General features: G+C 39.6%; 1 protein-coding gene across 1 annotated transcript in view; it reads left to right on the top strand.

The window, feature by feature from the left end:
- TEX11 (testis expressed 11) overlaps nucleotides 1-18,363 on the top strand; it is a 31,418-nt gene extending 13,055 nt beyond the window's left edge. Inside the window, exons 13-28 of the mRNA XM_088538466.1 lie at nucleotides 1,005-1,156; nucleotides 1,830-1,915; nucleotides 2,809-2,946; nucleotides 3,654-3,756; nucleotides 6,094-6,218; nucleotides 6,997-7,082; nucleotides 7,658-7,711; nucleotides 8,409-8,449; nucleotides 9,653-9,739; nucleotides 11,192-11,262; nucleotides 11,784-11,903; nucleotides 12,761-12,833; nucleotides 14,238-14,387; nucleotides 15,239-15,347; nucleotides 16,285-16,405; nucleotides 17,843-18,363. Of these exons, the coding sequence (XP_088394592.1) occupies nucleotides 1,005-1,156; nucleotides 1,830-1,915; nucleotides 2,809-2,946; nucleotides 3,654-3,756; nucleotides 6,094-6,218; nucleotides 6,997-7,082; nucleotides 7,658-7,711; nucleotides 8,409-8,449; nucleotides 9,653-9,739; nucleotides 11,192-11,262; nucleotides 11,784-11,903; nucleotides 12,761-12,833; nucleotides 14,238-14,387; nucleotides 15,239-15,347; nucleotides 16,285-16,405; nucleotides 17,843-17,914 (1,588 nt within the window). The 3' untranslated portion in view covers nucleotides 17,915-18,363. The remainder of the gene's footprint in view (nucleotides 1-1,004; nucleotides 1,157-1,829; nucleotides 1,916-2,808; nucleotides 2,947-3,653; nucleotides 3,757-6,093; nucleotides 6,219-6,996; nucleotides 7,083-7,657; nucleotides 7,712-8,408; nucleotides 8,450-9,652; nucleotides 9,740-11,191; nucleotides 11,263-11,783; nucleotides 11,904-12,760; nucleotides 12,834-14,237; nucleotides 14,388-15,238; nucleotides 15,348-16,284; nucleotides 16,406-17,842) is intronic.
- Nucleotides 18,364-20,789: the final 2,426 nt, after the last annotated feature.

Below are 20,789 nucleotides of genomic sequence, written 5' to 3'. Positions count from 1 at the left end.
ATGGGAGCATGAGCTCAGGGCTTAAACAGAGCTCCTGAACACCAAGAAGATGTGGGTGTGGGTCACAGATGGGGCTTGTCAGGGTAATTAAGGCCTATTGGTGCAGTTGGGAGCCTGACAAGTCTTTGCCTTTAAAGAACAGATTGTACATTGGGTTGTAGAACTCGATGCATTCCTTGTAATACTATACTTTTTTGTTGTTATATAATACTAATAAATTTTTGTATGTTTGCTGGGAGAGAGAAAGGCTGAGAAATACTTTGGCCACTAAGCCTAGCAAGAAAAAGATGACGAAGAAGTCTTGTTACATGGTGAAGCCTTGTATTAAATAAAAACTGACAGAGATAGTTCAACAGTTTTGAGAACCAGCCTGTCCTTTCCATACCAAGGTGACACAGATTGACAGCTGCAGAACAGGGTGTCATATAAGGCTGAGTGGAGGTCCGCAGTACCACAGTCTTGCTTTGGAATGATCAGGATTGTCCTTGAGCAATTTTAATATATATTGTGGGTCAGAAATGCAGTCTTGCTTTGGAATGATCAGGATTGTCCTTGAGCAATTTTAATATATATTGTGGGTCAGAAATGATCTTTCATATCGACTGACTAACCCTCAGAATGAAAGAGTAGTCTCCTAGAATCTTTCTTATGAAAAGCGATATAAGGAAGAACAAGCTGCTATAAAGAAAGAAATGAAATTTCACCTAGTCAGGTACTCCACCATAATTGCCTATGTATACACTCTTACCTTTCTGTAAATTCTTATTCTTTCATTTTGAGGGTTAAACTCTCTTGTGAATGTTGTGGAACCAGCATGAGCTCATAGGAAGTTACTTCTGAGTAGATGATCTGCAGCAAATCTGTATCTTGACTTTGTTTTAATGTGACTATGTGTCAATAGCACTAATGAGAAGCATGCTGGATGGTGTGAATACATTAGTCTTTAGAATTGAAAATTATCAGCTCTTTCTGTACAGCCTCTTAAAAATGCATCTGTTGAACAGGGAATCAGTTGGTTTTGATTTTCTAAAATCTGTTGCTGAACGATTTGAATCTTCCCCCGACCTTGGAAGAATCACCTTAGTCCACGTTGACTTCCTGTTGCAGAACAAGAGGGAGCTGCTTGCCAAGCAAAAGGTTGAAGAAATTATTATAGGTCTGTACCCATATTTTGCCAAAAGCTGGATTTAGTTCTTTTAAGTCTTTAATTCCATTTTTCTTTATTTAGTCTCATTTTATTTGTGTCTCTCTTTTCTTACTGTTTCTATTGTATGGTGACTCTGAACTCCTGTGGCAATCATGACAATCGTGGTTGAGCTCAGGGTGAATTCAATTGCTAGAACAATTATTCCTTCTTAGGCCAGGCTATACACACAATGTAGCCTCTGTGTGACCAATATGTGTGGGAATAGAAACATTCGCTATAAAATCTGTGTAATGTTAATACTTGGTCTATTCAGGACAGCATTCTTTAGTTTGTATTAAAACAGGTTGCTTAACCTTGTTTGAGCAGCTGAATTACAGATCCCTTTTTAGTGGCTTCTGCACTGAAATATTTTCTGACTGCTGGAAATCAGACAGTATTTTATGCAGCATCTAAATATAGGTTTAAGAGGCATACTGTCATCATTCAAGTATGAAAATACTTATTCTTTTGCTCACTGCTTTTTCTTTTCAGAAACAGGATGTGAAACACTGGATCCTGGCTGAAGCTATTGCAGTATCAGTGTTTCTTAGCTGTGGACCAGTCTTTCTCAGATAGTTCTTAGGTACTTCCCCCTGTGCTGCTTAAAGTTCTTGTAAAATGCTGATTTGCAGTATCTTTTCAGGTCATTATACTGGGAAACAGCTGTTGCCTGAAAACTTGAACCAGCTGCATATCATTTTGTGGGATAGAGCTGCCAAAAAATATGAGGTTTGAGACCAAGTAGTGTTGTTTTTATCCATATTAGTGAAAATATAGAATTGCTTTTCCTGAGTGTTTTGGTATGTTTGTTTTTGGTTAAAAGGTGAGTTAAGATTCCTGTTCCAGTGGGAGCTACTTTTATTTTCATCCATCTGGATGCTCTTTTCCATTACAGCCATAAGCTTCATGTAGTCTCATCTCAGGGGTTGTATGTGGACGCACTGTCATGACCAGAATGGATCAGCCAAGGGGCCTATGCAGTTCATCATTGTGGTTTTGTCTAGGGAAGGATGTAAAAATATTAAAATATGCTTTACATTGAACTGTTTACATTGAACATTTTAGTCTTTAGAGGCACTGCTGTGAATTGTTAAATGCCGCCTCCCATCTTGTTTCCAAACTGGACAGACAAGTGAGTTAAATGGGGAGTGGGCTCTGGAGAGAGAATTTGTTGTTTCTCCAAATACATTATGACTTTAAAAACTTCATTTTGTACCACAGCAGAAAGTGGATGTTGCAGTAGGTTAGTAATTTTTGAATTGGAGAGTGCAGGGATACTCCCTTTTCTAATGGGGCTGGCATAGATTTTTGAGCTGAAAGACCACACACTGTCATTCAACAGGCTCCAGGCTTGTCCGTTTAAAACGTCGAAACTGAAAATATTTTCCCGATGAACTTTAATTGCAAAGCGAACTGTCGGCATGCGCTTTTTGCCCGGGAGCCATCAATTGACTTTGGCAGTTTGCTACGCGACACATGCTTAATTCCCACCAGAAATTGTAACTCTTTGCTGCCTGGATTGCCCACCCAGCTTCTCAGCATCTTGTTGTGTTAGTATTGAAATTTTACTCCCAAATCTATTAAAATCTTCATTCCTTCATTAAGGATTTTTTTTTTAATAGGCAAAAAACTATTCTGAAGCTCTTCAGTGGTACAACTACTCTGCGAGCTTCTACACACCTGGGCAGATAGATCAGAACCTGGCTAAACTGCAGAGGAACATGGCTTCTTGCTATCTTCATTTGAAACAGCTTGATAAGGTGTGTGTGTATATATATGTATTTATTTCCTTTGTTCTTGTTATATCTACACCATTTGGGCTTGGTTTACCTCCTTGTTGCTGTACCTCTTCTGCCCTGAGAAGAGGGAACTGTTTTTGCCTACCTTACATGATGGACAGGGAGGTGTTGTTTATCTTAGATGCTACTGGGTTCTCTTGTACCATCTGTTATTCCAGTGAGAGGAACCATTCACAAGTCTTGTGATCATGCCTGTATATTAGATTTCTTCTCAGATTAGAACCTCTTTTCTCTTCTAAGAAAGATGAGCCCTAGCAGGAAAAGAGTTTTACTGCTAGAACATCCCACAACAGTTTATTTGCCCTTACCTCTGCAGTGAAGAAAGGCAGTTGCTTTCCCTAAAAGGTCTCTGGTTTGGGGCTCTTGTACTGCACACTTCCAAGTAACAGAAGGGAGTTAAATTTCTCAAAATCTTCAGGGTGTCTCTCATGTTCTGACTCTGAGTTTGAGGAAGCAGTTGTGTCATTGTCAACCTTCGGGTCCTGTGCTGGTCACTCTCGTTTTCCTTCCAGGGAGGATGCTGCCAAACCAAACCTATTAAGAAATTACATAAATATCAATGACAGTCATTAAAATGTTGTATAGTTGTCTCTCATCTGGCAACATCTATTACTGATTTCTAGATATCAAGATATCATTGGATTGAATTGTTATATTCTCTGTTATAGGCTAAAGAGGCAGTGAAAGAAGCAGAGAGGTGTGATCCAAACAGCATTTTTACTCAATTTAGTGTCTATAAGATTGCAGTGCTGGAAAATAATACTGGCAAAGGTAGAAGTAATGATAAGCATAATCTGTCTCAACATGAGTAATTGGTTGCTTCTTTTAGCTTTTAGAAACAGTATCTCTTTTGGCCTGCTGCTCATGGTATCTCCCAGTTTTGTGCTTCGCTTCTGACCATTTCTTTTTGTTAGAACAGTCTGAGCTGTATTTCAGTTTACCTGGTACCTTTCTCACTTCTTACTCTACTGGTTGCCTTTTCTCTCCTTAAAATCTTACCAGTCCTGAGCTCCCATTGCCTCCTTGTTTCTGTGCTCATTCTTCCAGAATTTTGTAGATGTCCCCTCTTCTACTTTTCAGTTGAGATTTAATATCACTCTCCCCGCGTGTCCATTTTTTTCTCGTGTCAGGTATTCTAAATAGTGTAATCAACTTTCAAGACTGCTCTGTTTATTCTATAACTTCTTTCCTCTGCAATTGCTAGAATTAGGCCCATATATTTTTTCAACTGATACCGACATTGTTAACCTTACATATATGTTTGTATTCTTATTAAAACAAAACAGGCAACTTCTTTACAAGCTGTATATGATGTCTACATGACTCCTGCATTGATAGTAAAGTTGTAAAGGGCAAATAAAATGCTTTTTTTAAGAGTGAAAAGTAGGACATCTGGAATTAGAGGCCAGCCAGCTTTCTTTCCTTTCCTGGGAAAATTCTGGAATCATGAAAAGATTTGTAAGCAGTAATAATACAGCAAGTGGGTGAATAGGAGACATGAATTTATCAAGGCCCAATCTTGTCAAACGAAACTAATTTCTGTGGTGCAGACCGGAACACATGGTTAGAGAATAATCCCAAAGAAAAATCTCATACTTCCTGTGACTAGTTCTCTGAAAATGTTAGCTCAGTTCCCAAGAGCAGCTAGGAGCATAGGAGTGAGAGCAGATGAACTAGGTCAAACCAAAGCCCAATATCCTTGTTTTGGCAGTAGTTGTGTGTGGATCTAGGGAAGGCTGTAAAAATAGGGCAAGCATATGATGTCCTGCTGAGTGCTTTCCCAGGCTTCAATTATTTGTGGCTGAGGATCCTAAATAGCAAGTAGAATACTAGAATTAAAAGGAAATAAGTAGAAAGCAGGAGAGGGACATTTCCAGGCCATTGTAAAATTCACAGTTCAGCTACATACAATTTTTAATTCTATTTCAATAAAGATTAGCCTTGAACAAGGAGCAGAAGCGCAAAGCAGATTTGGCCTGTTCATCTTGGCAGAGACATAATGGGGAGAAGGGTCTATGAGATCGTGACTGCCATGGAGAAGGAGATTCAAGAGTGTTTAGTTACTCTCTTTCATAACACAGAGAAACACAATATTGAAAGGACAACTACCAAAACTGTCAGGCTATAGGTTTAAAACAGCCAAAGGAGGATACGTTTTGCAAACAGAATGTAATTGTGGAGTTCATTGCCACAGCTGGATGTTTTCTGGATGGAGCCTAGGAAGTCTCTAATCTCATTGGCAGAAGCTGAAGTAGCATTTCAGGGCAAGAATGATTTTATAGTTACTATTTCTAATGCTCTTTTCTAAGCATTTACTGTTGAAACAGGGTACTGAGCTAGATGGGCCTGAACTGAACCATTATTGCTGCTCTCAATCTCTCTGGTCAAGCAGAGCCTGAAGTTAACAAAAGGCATCAGTTAGTGAGAAAGGTTACCAGAAAGAACATGAAGGCAAATTGCAGAATGAAACATCTCTGTAGACTCTTTCCAATGAATTCTGCCATTTCATATTTTAATGAGAATCTCAGCTCAAATAATGAAAATTGGTGAATATACTCTGTACTTATTTAGAATGCAGAGTAACATGCTGGGCTTATAAATAGAACATTTTCCGTTGAATTCTGTGGCAGTTAATTATTCTCTATACATCTTTTTAATGACAGCGTAATTTGTTCACATAATGTAGAGTGGGAACCACAGCACAGTGTGAACATAAAAGCAGCAGTACACTTAGCATGAGCCAAGATGTGGGAGCTTGGAACCGTGCCCAGACCATGTATTAGAGAAAGTCCTCTGTCTTCGGTGACAAACAGATATTTAGCAGAACAAAATTAAGGATGTGAGATAGTTGCATTTGTTTGACATCCTCATTTCCTTAGATCAGTAGCTTGGAAAGCCTTTTTGGCACCTCTCTAGTAAAGAAATGCTTAATTGTGGAAAAGAGCTGGCGTGGTCAGGATTTTTTTTAATCTTATTTTTTTCATATTAAAATAAAAAGGATTGTAGCCTTTCATAAGTCATCCAAAAAGCCTTGTTAAAAGTGTAGAACTTCCCTCTTCAACTACTTCTACCAAAATTTTCACTATTTTTTCCCTATATCTGTGGCAGCTGTGGAAGCAGTGATTGCAATGGGGAAGCTGACAGAAAAGGAGTCTCAGCATGAAGACAGGCTCTTAGTGGATGGAAACACAGGCACTGACCTCCTGAGTTTGGCTGCCCAAATTGCTTTAGAGGTGACGTTATCTTTTTTTTCTTTAATAAGAAAGACAGCTCTCCTATTTGTGGTATTTCTAGGTATTCTAGGTATTTCTAGGTATCTAGGTATTTCATGCATTTCTAAGTATTTCAAGCTTCAGGGACCAAAGTCTTACTGTGAGTAGTCCAATTGGTGTGTAAAACAAAGGAGAAAGTGGTTTCCCATGAAAATAGATTGATTTATTCAGGAAAATAAAGGTTTCTAAGTTGTAAATATTGGCAGCTGGAAATTATGTGGTACATTTCCATCAAGTTCTCCTCAGCAAAACGATACATTTTTTTTCCAGCCTCTGAGTTTTGCTTTCTGAGGTGCTAGGGGAACCTGTCTGCAAAATGTGCAGGAATAAGAGACTGAAAAATCAATTGTCCCTCCTGTTTGCCTGCGGGTGGTGACTGAGTGACGCCTGAACTGGCGGATTACATTGGCATAAATAGAAGACTTTGGGTTGCCTTTTAGGGCATTGTACAGCATTTTGAAGCATGAAACCTTTGCCAAAATGCAATGATCCATTTCTTGCCATCGGCTCTTTGTTCATCATATGACCTCTCTGCATTCTTTTTTTCTTGGCTCTGAGGTTATGTTCTGTGCAGAGTCCTTTGGTCTTTCCTGGTAAATAGACCAATAGGCTGCACAGACCTTCCCAAAGTGCTCAAAATGCTTTTTTTCCCCTTCTTTTTTCTTTTTTGTTTTGTTTTTGTGAGAGTGCTAACTGGTGTAGCATGGTTTATACAAAGCATGTTTTTATTTGGTTTCAGAATGAACAGCAGGTTGTGGCTATCAAAGCTCTGGAGTATTTATCTGAACGTTCACAAGATTGCCAGCAAATATTTGCAGCATTAAAGTAAGAATTTGAGATACTTGCAAGGAAAGAGGATTTTTTTTTCTTTTTAAGAATTTATAGTCAGGCGGAAGACAGAACAGAGTAGTTCAAAGATTAGTTCATGGGTTTTTTTGGTGCTGCAGGTTTACCTCAGTCCTGAACTGTAGCATCTATTTAATTGTAGCATCTAGCAGATATTTTAGCTTTCCCCCAAGAAGGTGGTATTTGTAGCTCTGCATTTTATGATTATATTGTGATGTGAACATGACAGATGACTTAAATGAGATGGCAACAGTGTACCTGGTAAAAATACCATTTCCTTTTTATCCTCTGATCAAGCAGTATTTTGTTAAACTGTTCTATCACTTCTATAAAAACAAATACTGTGAAACAAATATATTTCTTGCAACATTTCCTTAAATTTTTTTCTCAAAGTACATTTATTTACTTATTATTTAATTGGTAGGCAAAATGAGGTAAACTGAATAAGGCAGAAGGGTGGGAAATAGAATAATCTTATTCTCTATGCGACACTTCTGAGTCCTGTGAATTATATATTTTTTAGACTTGTCATTGTTCATTTCTCTCATATTTAGGTGTTTGGTGCGTCTTATGTTGTCAAAAGTCATGGCAGAAAATAAAGAGAGAAGGTGAGTCCATTTACAAAACTTTTCTTATGGTAGATATGCTGCATATATATATATACAGGACTTCCTTTCTTACAGGGTAATCATGAGATTAATTTTTATGCTGGTTAAAGATCCACCCACCTTTTGCTTTGACATATGGCATCACATAGGACCATCTCTTCCTCTTGTATAACCTTTTCTTTACATTCTTTTTTTTTTTTTTTTTTTTTTTTTCTTCCTCTTTCATTAATGCATGAGACTGCCAGATATTTTTTATGGGGAATGTGAACTAAATAACTACTATTGACAGTAGGAGGAGATACCTTTCAGAGGTTCTGGGTGAGAACTGTGTGAGCTCTTCCTTACTGAAGACTAGCCACTTAAAATAGGGTGCTGACTTGGGAGGAGGAGAACTATTTTGACTGACAAAAAAACAGGGTACAGTTGGTTTACCTTGCAGCCCCAGTGACTGGGAAAGTCTCCTGCTACACCTCTACAGTGATTTTTTTTCACCACTGTAGATCAGTAAAAAATTACTGCAAGTCTTCACCTCTCCTTTAGGACTTAAAATGCCAGAAGATTCTAATGACTAAAAGTCTGTCAGGGAAAGAATAACTGTATCCATAATTACCAGGTTGGTGTATTCCATCATAAGTAATGTATTTTGTCATGAGAAAATAAATGAAACTTTTAAAGTTTTATTTTCCTTCCATTTCAGAGATAAGGATATCGACTCCATGCTGACTTACTTGACCTTGGGTATGTGTTTGTCTAAATGTTTAGACTCTCTTCAGTTTAGGCTCTCAACTTCTGACTAAAATCAGTAAAAGTTAGGAGCCAAGTTAGACCTGGAGATCAGTGTTGCAGAGTTGGACCTCAATGCAAAAGCAGGTTTTTGTTTTTGCAGACTTGCAGGCTCATGTTGGAAGAATCATTTCTAGTAGAACTTGTACTTGACAGCTTCTGTCAGACAAAAGGGTTTTTCTTCTGGGCAGTTTTGCTTTAGGAAAGAGGAGTCTTTTGTAAGGCCACACATGCAAACAACAGATACTTGTGTGCAGGCCACCGTCTGGGTGGCCTCAAGTGACAGTCTCATACTCTGACTGCATTGGCCAGAACAAAGTTAGTATCTTGAGCAGCAGGGCTACCACAAAAGGAAGTAGTTTGGTTTTGTACTCTGAATTAGCAGTGTGAACTTAACGCTGGCCTTAATTAAATGCAAAGTGCTGTGTTTTTTATTGTTCTATCTGGCTAAAAGGGAGGATTTTTTTTAGATTAAATTAAAGCTGTTTGTTTGTTTGTTTCTTGTTCGGGACAGCTTAGAAATTTGCAAGGAATAATAGCAAATTGCTGACAGACAGGAGAGGCTTGTAGGAATTGGTGGCTACTTTAGTTATACTCTCCTTTAAAAAAAGAATCTCCTTGTTTGCACTGGAAAAGCTGCAGGAGTTTTCCAGAGGACTTTTTTCCAACTGAAATGTTAAACCACATGAAATCTTTTCACTTCTGTCTTTCTTTGTTAGACAACAAAGTTTCATGAAATCTTAGAACTTTTTGCTAGCCATTCTGGCAGTGACTGGGAGAAAATGGTGAAGAACTGAACTGAATGAAATACTGATTCTTCGAAGAAAGGCCCCCAATTAGTTATATTTGAAATATGTCTTTTTGTGCTATTAAAGTAAAACTCCTCTGCAGTATCCTTCAGTGTCAATATTTTTTTTTTTGAAAGAGCAAACTTGTTGGCAGCCCTATATATCTTACAGTAATTGCTGCTTGAGGCACATTTTGATGTTTTTACAAACCTCTCTGGTCAAGCATATTAGATTTAAGTTGCGAGAAGAACCTCGGGGATTATATGGAAGTTTTGGGAACCTGCTTTGTAGATGTAGTTCCTGTGTTTGGAAATGCTTTTATTCTGCTCAGAGAAGGCTATTTATTTATTGAACAACACAACTTCTGCAGCTCACAAGAGACTTGCCGAGCCTTTCACAGATGAGAATTTGACAGGAGACAGAAGGATCCTTGAAGCTCACTGGTTTAGAAAAGTTGGTAGGTTTCACTGTCAAATCTGAACTAAATCACCTCCATCTCCATCCAGCCAGATGTTAAGGAAGAAAAAAGTGTGTTAAAGATACAGCAGGTTTCTAAAACTTGACACCTTTGGCAGTCCCTGCCTTGACTAGTTTTAGAATTCTACTGTATTTCTCTGTCGTACAAAACTATCTTGTTTGTCTCATGCTTTAAGGCAGTTATCAGTTACCAAGACAAATATTCATACAAGGTCTGTATGACTATTGTGTTGGCTAGTGCATATTCACCACGGGACTTGTCTAAGTCCGTGATAAAATTTTGACCAAGACTCTGCTCTGTACTACAGAATTGCAAATTAAGATCAAGTAAATAAAAAAGGATTTTCTTCTGTGTCTGAAAGGAATACTGCTAAAAGTACTAAAGTACCTTAGTGCCAAATACTGAGTAGGCACTTCTCATTGTGGACAAAATGAGAGCTCAATATCAGTGCAGCAATATGATTAGTGCCTGGCCTGGTCGTGGTGCAGGATGAGCTTAACTCAGCCACCCAGACAGGCAGTCTTGATTACTCCCTTAAATAAGCAGGCCACATGTGCATATGAATATAAACTAAAAGTGTTATCACAGGTATGAATGCAGCTGCTGTGTAGCATTCACAGCCAAGATCCATAATGTGTCTCTGGTTCTCATTCAGCAGCCTTCGTGGTACCTTTTGGTAAGGGTATCATCAGTGCATTCCTTGTCTATGGAAAAAAATATATGAGCAGAGGATAACAGATTGGGAAGTGACAGAGATCAACAGTAACGAGCAGCAGTGTGAACGGGGCTGATCTGTGGTGACTGCTGCTTTCCAAAGCCACATTCTGGCTCACAGAATAAATGATTAAGGGAGACCATGAAAACATGTCTCTGGGAAGAAATTATGTGCAAGTTGGAATCCACAAAGTCACTGCAAAATCTAAACAGTTAGGTCAGGTTCTCATACATAAAAATCACATAGTTGTCTTTAGAGGGCTACATCTGATTCATCTACTGCTAAGCAGTGTATTTTTACAGTGTATTTTCTCCTTTATATAACCCTGCTGAGGTTACATGAAATTTTTGGGGGGGGTTGGTTTGGTAATATTATTCAACATTTTTATCCAGATTCTGATAAGAGTTTACCAGTATAAGAAAGTGCTACTTTTCTTTCATGCTCTTGTGGAGAGGGTATGTGCTAGAATGGATACTTGATTTTGATAAAATCATTAAAACAAAGGATTTGAAAGCATGAGTCATGTATGTTTAGTTAACAGATCACAAGTAATGGTATTTCTTGCCATTGTTAAATGATTTGGTGATAATACTTTGTTAAAGAAATTGAATCATAGAATGTGTAAACCACCTCTTACTAGAGTTTTAATGGATATAGCCCATAACATATTGAAGGTTTTAATTCTAGATTATTGTTCTAATTTTTTCCTTTATTAGCTTGGAACTTGGCTGTACAGTTCCAGAATTGTCCTGAAAAGATGAGGGATTTCTTTGTACTGTCTTTCAAGGTATTTACCCTCACTAATAGTGTCTTTGATTGAGGAATACTGCCATCCATCTAATTCCTTGAGAAGTTGCATCCATGTATCACATACATGGAGACTTGTCAGAAGAAAATCGGCCTGTTATACAAAAATCTAAGCATTATTGTCATATTTTGTTGCTTTAAACTGTCATTTAAAATTAGAGTTAAAAAATAACTTTCTAAAGAAAACTATGAAGTTTGGGAGCTGTATCATCAGTGTGAACGTGTTACACCAAGATACGCTCAAGTCCCAGTCTCCATACAGAACCTACCAGCACTGTGTTCTTTGCAGATGTTCTCTGCAGAATGGACTCAAAACACTGCTGCAACCTTTGGAATTGAACAAACTTTTTGTTTAATTATACAAGCAGTATTTCAATATGAGCATGTGCTCTTCAGGACTGATTACTAAAAATGCCATACGTGAAACTCAGCAACCATCCGTTTAGGAGCAATGTTGTTTTGTAAAGGCACAATTCTCATTACTTCTATTTTTGGGTTCAGTTGTCCCAGTTTTGTCCTTCTGACAAAGCTGTCCTGATTGCTCAGAAGACGTGCCTGTTAATGGCAGCTGCAATTGATCTGGAAATGGGGAGACAGCAGGACACAACACCTTCCGAGCAGGTAAGAAGTTGTTCTTTTGACTGATTCTTTACAAACCCATGAAATAAGCATTCAGTTCAACATTTTCTTCTTTTCATTCTAAGATCTTGGTTGTTTCGTTCAGAACAGATTGTTGAAAGTATGGGAACTTTTCATAATTAACTAGAATCAATATACCTAGTATGGGAACCTTTCATAATCAATTAGAATCAATAATCTAAATGCTCTTTAGACAATTGAAAATGATGGGTTTCTGTAAATAGGTTCTGAACAGATCTGTATCAGCAAGGGCTCAGGTTATTATCCTTTCTTAAAGGAGTTTTAGCCTTTAAGTTTCTTAAATGAGTTCACATACTTCATAGTATGTAAGGAATCTGTTCTAAACATAGGTTGAATAGACAGATGACTGCTGCATGTGTGGGACTGTAAAGTTACTGAAAATAGTTACTGATATGGTGAGGATAAAACTCAACTCGTTTTTATGTGTACACACTCTTTTTTCTGGAACTTGCTGTGGGAAGGAGGATATGGAGGTTATGGTTTCATTGCTTTTCTAGAGAGCAATGCACAGTAATTTGTGAGAATTGGATGTCTGTTGGTCTCAGTTATACTATTTTATGTTTGAGAGCTAAAAATAAGCAATATCCTACAGGAATTAAACATTTTCTGGAACAGGGTTTGTCTGAGATCTGGAGGTTTTGGAAAAATAAAAAACACACAGTAATAACTGGTCTAGATGATGCACTAATTAGACTGGTTCATCATTTATTATATAGCTAGGTATAGAGACCTCTTTGCTGCTGTCATTTGAGATACAGATTTCTTTCACTTTTAAAATGATGACCTAAAAATAACATCTTGAATATTTTATAAAATAGATGGAACTTTTGACTGAGGCCCTTCAACATCTAAAGGCATGCAAGGAGATCTGGAAAGTTCTAAAATTATCAGGTAAGCAAGAAAATATGTCTCTTCAGAGCATTTAACTCTCAGACTTTGCCACTGTAACTGTATATAGGGCATATGGAATTGCTGTCCCAGCTGATGAGTGTTGAAGCAGATGTGTGGCAATATGATTTAAGAACTGGCAAAGCCATCTGGACTTTTTATATATCATTGCTGGCTTTTTATTGTCTAGATAATGCGAAGTGTGGAACAGTTTTTCCAAGGGAAGTTGGTTGACTTTTTTCTCTCAAATTCCAGGCTTTTTGCTCTAGAGTAGATGGGTAGCAGATTTCCAATTGGATCACTCAGATTAAAGATGATGATGTAAATATTTTCCTTGACTCTGCTCTTGTCCTGTAGTAAGACAAGATGCAATTTTAATAATTATACTAGCCTCTTCATGGATAAGGCATTTAAAAATACCAGAAGCCCTAGTAATGTATTTGGGGAGTGCCAAAACCCATCCTCTGTTACTTACCTGTTGCATGTCAATTTAAATCAGACTTATCCCTGAAAACTGGAGTGTGTTCAGCCAACAACTAAGAAACTGAGTGACTCTTAGGGCAAGATGGTACCTGCTTCGCCTTTCAGCACTATAAAAGTAGAAACATTCATTAGGCATTTCTGTCTGGCCTGTGATCTGACTTCTTTTCAGTTACTGGTTTGGGACACTGTGGAGCTTCTGTTCTAAGTTGCGTTAGTATTTAACTTTAGTCGAGAAATTTATTTTATATTCATTTTCTTTCCTGTTTTATTGTTTCAGAACAAAAGGTTTGTTACACAGCCTGGATTTGAAATTCTGTTTGCCCTTTTGCACCGAAGGTCACTCTTCCCATTTTATTTCTATCCTGAAAATCCTAGGGGGTTGGTTGTCTAAGGTTAGGGACATTTTTTGCTACTCCAGAGATTTGTGGAAAGGCAGCCAGCTCATTCCTTCATCCTTCACTACATCTTGGCTAGTGTGTGGACAAGCCTATTGCTCTGGAAGAAGCTGTTTAAGGATTTTCTGAAGGCTCTTCTACAAGAAAGGCGTCAAGTATTATAGCAGAATTTGAAGCAATTGATAAGTTCTTTGACAAGTTGATGGTTTGAGCCTGTAGCCTTCTGTTCTCTCTTCTACTTGTCCATGAAAATGGCTTTTTTAGCGCCTGTATCTTGCTTGGGAAGGTTACATTAATTTAGCCATTTATAAACAGTCTGGATTTGGGAGCGCAGAGGTTGGCTGGGTTGTGCTTTGGACAGCTGAGGTGACTGTGCAAGCCAGTTCCTGAGCTCTACTTGCTGTACTGTTAAGTCTGAGTACCCTAATGACTTTCCTGCTTGTTGGAAGCAGAATTTATACCTTCCTGAATACCATGGAGCTTAAAATAAATGACTAATTTTATACGTGCCATTCTGTCTCTCCCATAGGAGATTTTGCTAAAGATCCAACAGACACGTTGTTGCTTCTTTATGAATTTGAAGCAAGAGCCAAACTGAATGATCCTGAACTCAACAACCTTATGGAGTCAGTATGGGAACAGCCACAAATAGAGATCAAGACACTGGAAATCATTGCATGTAAGGATTGCATTTGTGTTTTTATAGTTCTTTAAGCTGTGAAAAATAGCTTATGTTATTCTTTATGGTGACTAGGATTACTGTGCATCTTGCATAAAATCAGTGTAACCATATATACCTAGTCCTGAAGCAAAAATGCTTAGGATATCAGCAATATTCAGAGATGTGTATTTTGAAATATCATCTTATTACATGGAGGGTGAATTTATGGTGTCCTTCCATTTATAGAACCTGACACATTTGTCTAAGTTGTTAGTTGGAAAGGATTGTTCACATGAACTGTTGTAAACTCCAAACTAGCACTCCTCTAGCACTTCTCGGCTCTTTATCATGCTTTCAGCACGCAGTTCTAGTCACGCTTTCTTGAGAATAGAGTCTAAATGCCAAGGAAGATGTGCAAAATTTAGAGCTGCTATGCAAATCCTTGAAGGGATTCTGTAGGATTAAGCGCCTTTTTATATCCCTTGTCTTGAGAGAGTACAGGCCCAGACTTGGAAGATCTCCTGCCTAATTTTTCAACCCAGATTTTCATGTTTGAGGGGATTCACCCACCTCCAAAAAAGAAGGGGGGAGGCGGGAGGAACTATTAATTACTGCAGAACCTATTATCCTTGGGTTACTGCAACAGAAGACAGCAGAGGGAGTGCTTGTTAATTATTAAACATAGATGTTTTCTGTTGATGCTAGGTGTAGTAAGCAAGCTGCAGAGAAGCACTTGTTTGTGACCAGCACAGACATTAAGCAGATCTCTTTTTAGTTGTTGCACAGGATCTGGGCAACGTATGGCAGTTTAGTGAGCAAAGCTCTGGCTTAAGTTGTTTTTTTCTTCTTTATTTCCTTCTGTTTTCAAGCGTTAGCCATGGAGTCTCCAGCTCGGTATCCCTTACTTTGTAAGAAGGCTCTCAAGAGTGCACTGAGCCTTCACAGAAAGCAGCCTGCTGTTGACACTGTGAGATTTAGGTTAGTGTCATCACATACCTTTGCACGAGCCTGTGTTACTGACAGGTAATAAGACCTGCAGTTTGGAGAAGAAAAAAAAAAAAAAGGCTTTTATTTTATGGGCTACATTCCACGTCCTACTGGCCAACCAATGTACCTCTGAAGTACAACTGACTAAAATGTACTTAAGAGTACAGTAACAGAAATCTGTTCACTAAGTGTATTCTCCCAAACAGTGGTATTTCCAGTAAATCTACTGAAGAAGAAAAATGGATCCAGAAAGGGGCTCTTGCTGTTTCTTATGATGATGGTGTTTGTTCCAGGTGTTACTCTGCAGTAGTGAACTAGGTATTTAAAATAAAATGAAGTGTAGTGCTTATGGAATCTGAAAATAACCTGGTATCTCCTTCTCTGTGGGATAACTTGTTATCCCATAGAGGATTCTTTTTTCTTCTTCCTGAGTTACATACAGTAATTGCTGAGCAGAGGTTACCATTAATACTGCCTTTCCTCTCTACACTGAGAAAGAGAGAACTGTTTTGCTGATCCATGTGTTTGCTAATGATTTTCTGAGGAAGCTCAACGGGCAGGATACTGACTACTTAGTTATCCCCCAGTGAAATTAGGATAAGTGTCCTTATTTAACTTGCTGTTAGGTATAGCACCTCTACAGTATATTGTAAATCTATCTTTTGGGGTTACTATAGTGCTCAGCAACGAAAATAATTAATTGTTACTTTTATCTCGCATTTTGTATCATTTGTGCAAATGAGATCTGATACTAGAAAAATGTATGTTTTGGCAAAAAAAGAATGTGAGCGTAGGAATCATTGTAGTGGAAGTGCCAGGCTGGCAATCATGGTGGCCCAAGCTGGTGTGCTGGTGATACTGAAATGTGACTGTTTGCTCTGTGCATGTGCTATGAAATATTCCTCTTTTGCTCTGTTCTGATTCCCAGCAAGTGTTTACACAGTTTGATTAACCTCTCTCTGCCGCCCGGAGTAACAGACCTGGAGGCCTGTGTATTGCAAGAGGTGTGGGGCTACTTTGAAGATGCCCTGAGCATGGTCAGCAGCACAGTAAGTTGAACAGAAAAAAAAACATAATCCTGAGCACATTTAAAAACATATTGATTAGAACGGCAACAATTGTCAGACTGACATTATATACTGTTATATATATGTATGTATGTATGCACAACATATATGTAAATATATGCAACTAAATATATATAAGTTTTCACTGAAAACTACTTCAGTAGCAAACACAGTGAGAAGAACACAGAATAAATGACTTGGAAATTTATCACTGATTTGCATATTTCTCTGGATTTTATTTATTTAATTTTATTTTTGAGACATTGAAGGCTAGATTTTCAGTGCCTGTTTTAGAAACATCTTGATCTGGAATAACTAACTATCTTTCCTTTTGCTTTCTACCTTTGCACACTGAATATGAATATGTCCTTCCAGGCTTCAGTTAAGGATTCACTTAAATTCACTGCTCATCCTTCATTTCCCCAGTTGAATCAATTCCCCACCAATTCACAGCTTAGGGAGTGCTCCAGCTTCTCTCCATGGTTATCAGTAAGGGCAGCTTTCATCCTCGCAAACTATTGCTGCAGCTACAGAGAAAATATGAAAACACTGAGAACTGCTTCTGAGCTGCAGGGACCAGGCAGGTTTGGGGATATTCCTGCTGTCTGGATAAAGGGGAAAGCAGTGCAGCAGCTACTGCAGCCTTGCCTATAGGTACACCGTAGGAAAGCATGCTTCCTACGTAGCATCATTCTTGGGCACAGAAAATTGCATTCCATGGCCTACTCATAGGTAAGTGCCACATTATTTACCCATGTTGGAAGCAAACTGCTTGATAATGGTGGAAGGAATTCTGCCCTCCGCTTAGGAGAAAAAAAATCTTTTCTGCTGTAATATTAAACTTTTATGCACTCTTGATTAGTCAGATTTAAAGTGAAAACTCTATTTTCTGGTTAGCTGTAGCTTTGTTTGTTACTCTAGGAGGCTTACCCAGAGATGGAGATCCTTTGGTTGATGACAAGAGCCTGGAATACAGGGATATTTCAGTATAGCACTGGCAACTACAAAGAAGCTGAGCAGTGGTGTGGACTGGGAATGCGTTTCCTCAGCCACTTAGGATCTCTGAAGAAAAGCTATGAGGGCCATGTAAGTGGAAGCAGATGGGTGAGAGGAGGTGGGAATGGATTTGTTAGGAATAGTTAGTAGTGGAAGGGAGGACGTGAGGGTTTTTGAGGATATGGATCTGAATATGGATATGAAGAAACCACTACAATCAAGAGCTGGCTGCAACTTCTATACCATTTTAAATACATCACTTGAGAATAAGAATAGCTTTAGGTACTGATATAAAAATCAGCTATAAGCTCTGCTTTATATCAGTACAAATAAATCCGTCTTTGATAGGTCGCACTGATTTGTCTATATATATATATATATATATATATATATTATTTTTCTTTTGGTGCTTATATTCTCCAGATGATTGGTCTTTATAGTGAGGTGCTGGATAAGTTGGACAGAGCGAAAGGGCTTTTTCCACGTGAAGAGTAAGGACAACCACAGCTGCACAAAAGGAGGACAGCAGTCCCTCTTGGAAATGTTCCGTGGGATGAAAGCTCTGCAGGGGTCATAGGAGCATTGGAAAAGAAACCAGAATCTCCCTCTTGCTGCCAGTTTTAAAGTTTTGCTCTTTTCAGGAAGTATTTATTGAAGAAATGTAAGTATTTTCCTCTAGGGGATCATTTTCATTCTGTAGCAGTTGCAAATAAATACATAGCTTTCTCATGAGATGAGCCTGCTGTTGTTTAAATGGTTAGTTTAAATGTCTCACCTTAATAGCAGTGGCAGTGTGAACAATAAAAGTCTTTCAGGACCATGCACCTCCTCAGTGCATTGGCTGCCTTGCTACGTGAGTATTTATCAGGTTACTGTTTAGTGTCCAGCCCATTTCAATATGTGCAAGAATTCAGAGGTGTTTGCCAGGATCACAATTTAGTTAATAATAATTAAAAAAAGGCAGGTGCTCTCCAGCTAACAGAAAAAAAAAAAAAAAAGGCAAAAGCTTTTGAGTAGGCACTGCTGCTTATTGACCACTAGACATACACACCAGCTATAATTCACCATGAGTTATGTCCAGAACAGTGGCCACAGACAGGAAGAAATTGCATTAGTTCTCCTTCTTTCTGGAAGACTGATGTGCTCCGGGAGGAGAGCTTCTACTTGTGATGTGCTCAGTGGGAGGCCTAGGCCCTTCCTGTCAATAAATAATTTAAAAATTCAGCCGCACTGCTTATTTTCATCAAAGCTACAGGGCTGCCTGCTTTTGACAGGCAAGTAAACCGCATGTTAGTGATTCCTGCTTCGCCGTGTGCCAGGCACCACTTTGAGTCCTGCTGCTGGAAGTGGAAACCAGCCCTTCTCACCCCTGCATCCTCCTGGCTGCTCCGCAGCTGGATCCCCGCTCATTCCCTCCGGGCAGAGACACGCAGATGCAAAAGTCACTGCGGCTTTTACAGCAGCGTAAGTAGGAACGTGCTCTATGAGGCATCTTTTAGTACTACCCAGGTGAGCATCAGCTTCTGGGTAATAGTGCAAGAATGAAACTCCTCCAGGAGCAAATTGCATTGAAGATGGCAACGACAGAGGCTGTCAGAAGTTGGTAAACGTGGTGCTTACGGTAACAAGATACTGGGTGCTGTGGCTGAGGCTGGTGTGACAGCATGCTCCTCTCACAGCATGCTCTGCTTAAACCCTCTCTCGTTGCAAAGTGGGTTGAGGTTAAAAGAAAAGGAGATAAACTGAAAGGGAAGTAGTAACTCTCGCAGGCAGCTCCCTCCATGGGCAGAATTAAAGCACGGTGTTAACGACGGCTGTGATGTGGGCTGGGACCTTGCACCAGCTGGAAAAGAAACCCGAAGCCCTGGGGAGATCATAAGGTGAGACCTGAAACTAAATCACAGGGAAATACACCTTAAAAACCTGCAACCAGAATCTCAACAGCAGAGAAATGAATTATGGAGGAAAGCATCAGTCCTAAGCATTGCAGAGCCACAACTCAAGGTCAGCCCGCAGGCATGAACGTGAGTCTGGTTTAAACATTCCAGAAAGGAGGGAACCGTGAAGGGAGGGAGGGTATTTTGACTCCTGCAGTGCCAATTCCCAGAGAGGAAGACATCCCTTTCCTCCCCTGTAAGGAGGAATTGTAGGGCATGAAGCCAAAAATGCCTAATGTCCGGAAGGCCATTGGATCAGCCTGTCCTGCAAGTGGCAGCTTATCAGGGCTGCATCGGGGATGAAGGCCCATGTAACTCCAGACAGTCCTCAAGGACAGTTGGTAAAGGTTTTGGTATTGAAATTTATGCTTCCAACTCTACTAACACAACAAGATGCTGAGAAGCTGGGGGGGCAATCCGGGCAGCAAAGAGTTAAAATTTCTGGTGTGAATGGAGCAAGTGGTGTGTGACAAACTGCCAAGGTCAGTTCATGGCTCCCGGGCAAAACGTGCATGTCGACCGCTCGCTTTGCAACTGAAGATCGTCAGGAAAATATTTTCAATGTTAGTGTTTTGAATGGACAAGCCTGGAGCCTCCTGAATAGCATTTGCTCCTGGGCTCTGGCAGAAAAGGGCTACAGTGCCTATACTCTGCACAGCCCCTGCACTCCCTCATTCCAAAATTACTAAGGTACCCTAATACCTGCTTTCTGTTGTGACACACTTAAGTCATAACTGATTTGGGGAAAGGACAAATCATCTCCAGCCCCGGCTCCCCAGCTCACTCACCTGCTGCCCTGGTTGGAAGCAGACAGGAGGTGGCAGTCGATTATCGGCACCCGAACGCTAACGCAGCCCTGCTGAGAGCTGCTCTACCAAATACTGTAAACCCAGCATTATTTTATATCTTTTCCTGCCCATTATATTTGCTCTTAGAGAAAGGCAAACCCTGGCAGTGGAAATAAGACCATAAGGAGGCAGAGCTTTCACCGAAGAATTCAAAAATTAAAAATAATTGCATCAGTTGCTAGGACCAGGACACCCTCACGGCCCTAGGACAACCCAAAGGGGTTTCACTGAACCCCCCCGACTTAATGCAGCCTGTTCCGAAGGAGAGGGAGCAAAAAGATGTTTATTGTTTGCAGCGGAATGGGCCACCCTTCTCCGAGGGCACCCACGGGCACCCTGCACGGACGGGGAGACGGTAGGTGGCAATGTAAGGCCGTTGCATTCCATGGTACCAGCCGCAGGCAAGGGCTGGAAGAAGGGGAACGCGGCGCAGAGAGCAGAAATCGGAGCAGTTGTTTTACAGCACCAGAGCACAGCGCATGCAGAGGCCAGAGAAACAAACATCCCTGGTCTGGAGAAACCAAGATGGGCAATTCTTACCAGGCAGAACCAGGAAATCTCTTTTCCAAATACAAAGGGGGAAAA

This window comes from Tinamus guttatus, unplaced genomic scaffold (assembly GCF_059628265.1).
Source record: "Tinamus guttatus ecotype Peru unplaced genomic scaffold, ASM5962826v1 Tinamus_guttatus_pri_ptg001087l, whole genome shotgun sequence".
NCBI lineage: Eukaryota > Metazoa > Chordata > Aves > Tinamiformes > Tinamidae > Tinamus > Tinamus guttatus.
The sequence above is the reverse complement of the archived record's forward strand: the minus strand, read 5'-3'. Positions and strand labels throughout refer to the sequence as shown.